An 8,228-nucleotide genomic window follows, 5' to 3' on the forward strand; every position below is an offset into this window, starting at 1 on the left:
CCGGCTTTTTTCTTTTCGCATAATGAACGAAGGATCTGTTGATACGTACTTATATATGCACGTAGAACATTAAGAGAGCGTACAAAAATGTTAAAAAAAAAGTCAAGTTTCCAAAACTAAAAAATATTGGAAACTAAAGCAAATCCTATGTATGTACATACTTTCATACAAACGTACATATGTATGTGTATGTATGTATATTCATACATATCTATCTACATACATATGTATGTATGTGCATGTATGTACATACATACATACATACATATATAAAATACACAATATTTTTGTATACATATACATATGTATGTATGTATGTATGTAAGTATTTACATTTAGTTATTTATTTTCACATTTCTTGGTGTTTCAAAATTTCTTACATCAAAAATACAAAATGTATTTATGTATTATATGATTAATGTATATATGTACATATGTACTTGTATTGATAAATATTTATTAGTTCTAAAGGAAATTACATTCATATATTTTTTGAGTTTTGCCTGACTGTGTATGATTTCCCTTACAATATTTTCATCTGGCAATGCTGACTGAACGTTAAACTGTACTTTCAAGAGCAACAAAATACAGTCGAAGCGAGAAACCAACCACCAAAGCAGAACGCAGTTGACTTGACTGTGTGGTATGTGTGTGTGCGTGTATCTATGTATGCGCATGACCAGGCGTCGGGGTAGAGGGAACAGCGCACACTGCTGCCAACGTTTTCCGTTTTCTCCCTTGTACATACATGCATACATATAGTGGCCGAACGTGGCAGCAACACAGCAACGTAATTCGATCGAAGCCAGGCAGTATTTTATGCTCACAGTGCTCAGCGCTCAGTTCGAGTTATTCAACGTTGGCGAGCGGACAAGGCAGAAAAAAGTCGAAACTTAAAGAGAAGGGAAAATAGCAGCTAAACTGAAAGATTTTTCATTTGGCGCTCCGGTGAGAAGATAAAAAAGCAAAGAAAAAAAAAACGGGAGCGAGTGAAAACAATAACAAAAGAGACAGAGGCTGCAAATTGTGATAAAATTCAAAATGATACAAATTGAGAAAAATACACAAAATTAAAAAAAAAAAAAATTCAACAAAAAAAAAAGTACAAATATATTAACAGTGTATGCGTGTGATTCTCATATATGTATATATTTATATGATACATATATATGTACATCTATATATATATATTTATGGCTGTGTATTCAGATGTACAAAAAAAACTGTGTAGATATATGTATGTGTTTGTAGAAATACAGTAATGTACATGTGTAACCATACCTATATAAGCTATTTTTATGTGTACTTGGAATAATTTCAATTTCTTGTGTATTAAACTGTTTTGGGCGGGCAAAAAAAACTAAAATACGAAAAAAAAAAAAAAAAAAGAGTAAAAAAAAAAACAAAAAAATTGCAGCCTTTTACTAAGCGCGCTCCCACCACATGCGTTGTCTCGCTTACCACGCATACACTCGTACTCATTCATCTAAAACTCTCGCGGGAGAGCGAGAGCACACGAGAATTAAATTTCCTCTGCTCTTTACTCTTTGCAGACCCACACACTGACACAAGAACTCAAACACGCACACAACATACCCTCATAGAGAACACATAGCCAGCAACGAGCGAGCGAGCGAGAGCCAGAGATTCAGGAATTTTTCCTGAATCCGAAACGGAATTGAGGAATAATTTTGATACTCCCAACTGTCTAAAAAACAGCTTCGTCGTGTTGGAGACAAATAGCAATCCATATATTCATAACGCTGGAGAGGAACCAGAGCAATTGTTGGATTTGGACACGACAGCCCTAATGTCGTTGCCAATGAATTCACTATATTCGCTCACTTGGGGCGATTATGGCACAAGTCTGGTATCGGCCATACAATTGTTGCGCTGCCATGGCGACCTTGTCGATTGCACTCTGGCAGCGGGTGGCCGTAGTTTTCCCGCCCATAAAATTGTCCTATGTGCCGCCTCACCGTTTTTATTGGATTTGCTTAAGGTGAGTGTGTTCAAATAATTTCTGTATAGTTGCTATTCTAGCTAATGTATAACCTAACCTCAAAAGTTAAGTTGCTTACTCGCGTAGGCAAGCGTACAGTTTGTAAACAGAGAAAAATAGGTTAGTGTTATTTTTGTTGCTGGAGCAAACTACATGTATGCACATACATTTAAATGAGAAACCCTCAATAATTCCACTCTTGTGAGTTGTCTCCTACTTGAGTTAGTGTTTTTTTCTTAGCGCCTTAAGATACCCTCTATGCCCCTCATAGTTAGCAACAAAATGAGTTGAATGAGTTGGGCACTAAGCGCCGACGCTAAATGCGTCAAACTCACCTTACGTCTCACACCCACCATAAACATACATACATATATATTCTCTTATCAAGAGCGTCGGCGAGAGCGAGAGAACCAGTTACTCATTTGAAAATAAACGTTGGAGCGGGCGGGTAGGCAAGTAAGGGGGAATGGGGATGAGACAACCAAAAAGCTGCTGCGCCAACTTTTGATTCGAAATGTGTTAGAGCGAGCGCAAAGGAGAGCGCCAAAGTGACAAGTCGTGTGTGTGTGTGTTGTTGCCTGTGTCGCTGTGGTTTACACGAGCGCGACCTCTTTTTTCACTTATGTGCATGTATTTCAACAGTGTGTGTCTGTGTGTAAGATGGGCATTTTTACCATGTACAGTTAAACTTGCCTATAGTGGAATATGCTTAAAGGAATATTTTTTACTTTTAAGGTCTTGTTTGTCTCAAGTTCAATTGAGTGTTGTGTTAATTAATGTAATCATATCAAAAAGGTATCCAAAATTTTAAAAGAAAAGTCTGCAGAATCTACTTAACTTATTAGTTCTGATAAATTTTAAATAGCAAAATAGTATTTTAATCTCACTAATTGATAATTAATATAAACGAAATCACTAATTTAGCTAATCTTTACTTATACATACACATAGTAGACTAAATAACTGAAAAAAAGTTTTAAAAGTGTGTACACCATACGTATGTATGTACATACATATGTATGTTTAAAAAAAAAAACGGTGAAATGTAAAAAAGTTGTGTATTGTGTGCATGTATAAATGAATAGACCTAGACCATAATTAACGCTATTAGTATTTTTCAATCCACTGGTGTTCTACTCCTTACATATGTATATGAAAGTATAAAATTGACGTTTTTAATATTATTTCATTGTTTAATATTAAGTCTTGTCATTGGCCATCTATTTAAGACATTACAGCATTTTTGAAAATGAAATTTAACTTCTTTAAAGTGCGACATTTCTGTTGTCTGTTGCCCGACAGATAGTCTGGATAAACGGAGAGACCCAAACACCTGACCGGCCTCAGTTTTACGCTCTGTTATGGTTGGGCCAAATGAAAAAAAAAAACGTAAACAGAGCGAACTTTCTAAAACTGCCGCTCAGAGTGTAAGGGAAATGTCAAGCAAAAAAAAAACATGTTGAACTCTGCAAGAGTCCAAACCAAACCCAGCAACTCAATCGCCAAGATGTTTTCTGTACTGATCTCGCTTACACTCACCAACATAGGGGAAATTACATAGAGGCTGCTCTTTGTTGCTCCCGCTCCTTCTCAAAGACTTAAGGCAAGACTCTGAAGTAAAAAATGTATTTGTATGTATGTATAAAATGAAAACTCAGCAAATGCAATTCTGAAAAATCAATGAGCGACAACGCGCGCGCGAATTGGTGGAAGTTCAAAGAGCGTATGGCAACGGAATGAGAGAAGGCACGGGAGACGGAGCATGGTAAATGACATTTCAAGAGATTGGCAATTCGATTTCGAGAATGGGAACGGAGCCAAAACCCATACCAGTCATGGGAGAGACAATTCTTAACTTAATGTGTGTTTCTTTTTGGAGAGGGAGAGTGAGAGCAAGCGGTGGTTGTGGCTTTCTCTTTCTCTTTCATTTTTTGTTTTGTTTTTTGTGTTCTAAACTTGTTAATTCCAGTTCCCACTCCTGATGCAGAAAAACTGCTTGTTGCAGAGCGCCGCGCAGATGAAGTAAATGCCGGTTTTACTCCAAATAGTGTGTTGAGTACTAGTGCTACCATTAGGGGAGAGGAGAGTCTGTCTGCCATCGGTGACGTCTCTGAGTGTGTACTGTGTCTCAGTGTGTGTGTGTGTGTGTGTGTGAGAACATTGTGAGTTTTCATCTCCCTTTGCTTTATTGTTTGGTGGTTGACTCTGTCTGCCAGTGCCGTTGGTGGTCTCTGTGTGGTGTCACCATCGACATTCGTTGGACTGTCTCTCAGTCAAACAGACGCATCAGAACATCACCCATGACAAATCCACAACACGGAGAAACTGTTAAAAATAAAATCAGAAATTAGTCTGCATCGGCAAAGTGCGTAAATGTGTCTAGGCTTATCTATGCGTACATATGTACATGTTTGTACATTCATTTCGAAAACGTTATTTTTGCTGCTTCAACTTGGAAATGCTTTGCAGATATGCTAAACTTTCACGAATTTCGAAACAAAATGAAACTAAAAATACCATCATGCACCATATACATATGTGCCTATTCTTAAGAAGTAGCATTAACATACAATGTCTTTAATATTGTCTCCAATATCATTTCTGAAAATTTCACTTTTATTTTAAGACGTTATTTTAAATACATAAGATGCAAATTGTTGTCATAAATAGGGCGATTATTAAGTATGTTTTGGTCAAGTTAGAATTGATAAACAAATGTACAACTAATTAATATGTATCTATGTATGTACATATGATTGTATCAAAATTCCCTACGCATTTAAAACTGATGGTTAAAAACTATTCTGCGATTTAGAAATTATGAGAGACCCTTTTGCCAGCAGGGAAGCTACATATGTATGTATGTATATCACTACTCAACTTATACTAGGGTTGGCTACTCTACTAAATTACTATTCCTAATGTGTAGCATAAAATATGAAGGCGATTTAATGATGCCAATAATGTGTGACGTTAATAACTTGTTCCATTTTAACAGAACACACCATGCAAACATCCTGTAGTCATGTTGGCCGGCGTAAATGCTAATGACTTGGAAGCGCTTCTGGAATTCGTTTACCGTGGTGAAGTGAGTGTGGATCATGCTCAATTGCCATCGCTGTTACAGGCAGCGCAGTGCTTGAACATTCAAGGCTTAGCTCCACAAACTGTGACCAAGGACGATTATACGACTCATTCGATACAATTACAACATATGATACCACAACACCATGATCAGGATCAATTGCTTGCAACTATTGCAACGGCCCCTCAACAGACTGTCCACGCCCAGGTTGTCGAGGATATTCATCATACGGGACAACTTTTGCAGGCCACCACGCAGACGAATGCAGTCGGACAACAGCAAACAATTGTCACCACGGATGCAGCTAAACACGATCAGGCAGTGATACAGGCTTTTCTTCCAGCACGTAAACGTAAACCCCGTGGAAAAAAGATGTCACGTAAGTGCCAACATGACGCTTCCATATACATAGAAGTATTTTAAAATCTGCTTGAATTGATTTTATTTACAGCTACGGCTCCGAAAATCAGCAAAGTTGATGGCATGGACACAATTATGGGGACACCGACCTCCTCTCATTCCGCTGCTGGGGGTCAGCAAGTCCAGGTTCAGCAACAAGTCCTTAGCGAAAACGGTGCCGAATCCCAATTGATAACTTCCACTCCAATTATTAAAAGTGAGGGGCAAAAGGCAGAGACTATTGTGACTATGGATCCGAATAACATGATACCCGTTACGTCAGCAAATGCTACTACAGGCGAAATAACAACTGCAGCGGGAACAACGGTTACACCCAGTGCTGGTGGTAGTGGTACAACTACTTCCACCCCGAAGGCCAAGAGGACTAAACATCCGCCCGGCACAGAAAGTAAGTTATGAGAACAATGTTTTAATCAATAAAACAAAGAAAGTTTGAGCGTTTTTGTTTGGACTACCTCTTGTTCGATATATAATTTATAAAGCTTAATTTAAATGTCATATGAAAACGATTGCATTTCTTTTACCTTAGAACCACGATCACGCTCACAATCTGAACAACCTGCTACTTGCCCTATTTGTTATGCTGTAATCCGTCAATCACGCAATCTACGTCGACATCTGGAGCTAAGGCATTTCGCCAAACCAGGTGTAAAGAAGGAAAAAAAAAGTAAGTCCTCTGTTGGTAATGATACGACCTTTGACACCAGCACCGAACTGAATACAACAACGGAAGGCGACACTACAGTAGGCGGAACATCCTTAGGAGAAGGTACAACGCCATCTCGAATTACAGCCACAACGCCCTTAAGCAGTCATTCTACTGTAATGGCACAAAGTGTGCTACCCCAGCAACAGTCGCAGCAACAGCAGCAGCAGCATCATCATCAACAGCAACACCAACATTTGGCCACAACAACTCTGTCAGCGGCAGGTGGAGGCCAGACCCATATTATGGGTGTTAATATTAAACACGAAGGAGCCGGCGGTGGTGGCGGTGTTGCTAACAGTGGGGGCGTTATCACTGGCCAGCAACAAGCTCAACAGGGAATGCAGAATGTCATTCATATAGTAGGAGACCAGGTCTTCCTACCGCAACAGCAGCAGCCCCAATAGTTGTGCACATGCCTCTTGATGGGTGCTGCCGAATGTCACTGAATACCCCAGCTTCGCGCCCTCCTCTTTAGATCATTCCGCTCACACACACGCATCCGCACTCACCACACACAACCACACATTCACACGCAAATACATACGCCCACATATACAAAGATTTGTAAATAACTAAAAAAAATAATCCGTGCATAATTTTTTTTTTAAATGCTTTTTACATTTTTATTATTTTTGTACAATTTTTTTTCTCGTTGTAAGTTAAAAGATAGAAAATAACATTAGTTTTTTTTATTAATCTTTTTGGCCAAATTGCGAAAAGCCGTATGCAGTATTTTCTTGCATATATTATTATAATACGGACCGAGAAAGTGAGAGACAGACAGAAAGAAAAGAAACAGAGTGGAAGGTTTTCGGTTTCTAATTTTACTTAATTAACGATATAATTTGTCGCAAAGAAAGAACTCTATAAATATATTTTGTAAAAATATTGTATTATTACAGTTCTGCGGCTTTACTTTAAGTTTGATTTATTTAAAAATGATATATTACAAATTTGTTTACAAAAATAATAAAAAAATAATACATATTTATATATATATTCTGTATATATATGAATAAATATATATATATATATATATATTTATATATGTATATTGCTTAGTTTTTGCATTGGCTGAAGTTTATCCTTTTTTTCAATTTTGTTTAATTAAAACTTGACTTCTGGTTTTACTTTGCAAGAAAATACTGTACTTAAGCACATTTTCGGTTTCGGCTTATAACAAGATGAAAATCTAAATTGATAATTTAGTCAATACGTAATACGATTTTTTATTATAATACATTTTCGTTTTGTTTGTTAAACCTCTACTTGAGTTGAAAGTGTGCTTCGCTCTTTATTTCAACGATCGTTCTGTTTGTCATGTTCGTTTTTCATGTTTCATTTATTCATATTTCATATACATATCTATTTATATAAATATAACATTATTCGGGTTCATTTACATAATTTTGGTACAACTGTTTCTGTTTTGTTTGTTACTAGTGATGCATATTAACACTTTTTTTTTTTTGTTTTACTCACTGCATAACAATACTAATATTGAAATTTTATTTGGGTTATATCGTTTTATTTAAATGAAAACAGAAACCCAGTACAATAAATACAAAAACTAGTATTCAATAATTCAATTCAGAGTTAGGTAATTCAAAACTTACATAAATTAGGCCCAAGATTGTGGCAACGTGGTCGATTTAAGTGGAACAAAAGACCTTATGCTTATATTTTTTGAGATATAAAAATTTCATGTTTTCCAATTTAAAAAAATTTTAGTTTTTAAAAATTGATATAGAGACATATTTTTTATTTTATTTTTGAGTTGACCGTTATTGCGGGGAAACTTGATCGTTTTCAAGATGACGTTTTTTTGTGTTTTAACATTTGTTTTTGTCATGAATCTATACATATATATTTTTTTGATGGTGTAATCTTGGTAAAATGTTTTTGGAGCAAATAATAGCATGGAATCGATAAATTCCTAAAGTAAACTTAATTTCGACATTTTTTCATTTCACTTTATACAATGATCAATCAACACACAAACATCACACACT

General features: G+C 36.4%; 1 protein-coding gene across 1 annotated transcript in view; it reads left to right on the top strand.

Annotated features, from left to right (window-relative positions):
• The first annotated feature begins 666 nt into the window (after window positions 1-666).
• The window catches only part of LOC6651949 (transcription factor GAGA), a 12,049-nt gene continuing 4,487 nt past the window's right edge, over window positions 667-8,228 (top strand). Inside the window, exons 1-6 of the mRNA XM_023180985.2 lie at window positions 667-948; window positions 1,554-2,002; window positions 5,001-5,466; window positions 5,539-5,895; window positions 6,037-6,276; window positions 6,487-6,513. Coding sequence (XP_023036753.1) covers window positions 1,811-2,002; window positions 5,001-5,466; window positions 5,539-5,895; window positions 6,037-6,276; window positions 6,487-6,513 — 1,282 coding nt within the window. The 5' untranslated portion in view covers window positions 667-948; window positions 1,554-1,810. The remainder of the gene's footprint in view (window positions 949-1,553; window positions 2,003-5,000; window positions 5,467-5,538; window positions 5,896-6,036; window positions 6,277-6,486; window positions 6,514-8,228) is intronic.

The sequence above is a fragment of the Drosophila willistoni genome, assembly GCF_018902025.1.
Source record: "Drosophila willistoni isolate 14030-0811.24 chromosome XR unlocalized genomic scaffold, UCI_dwil_1.1 Seg106, whole genome shotgun sequence".
Taxonomy (NCBI): Eukaryota; Metazoa; Arthropoda; class Insecta; order Diptera; family Drosophilidae; genus Drosophila; species Drosophila willistoni.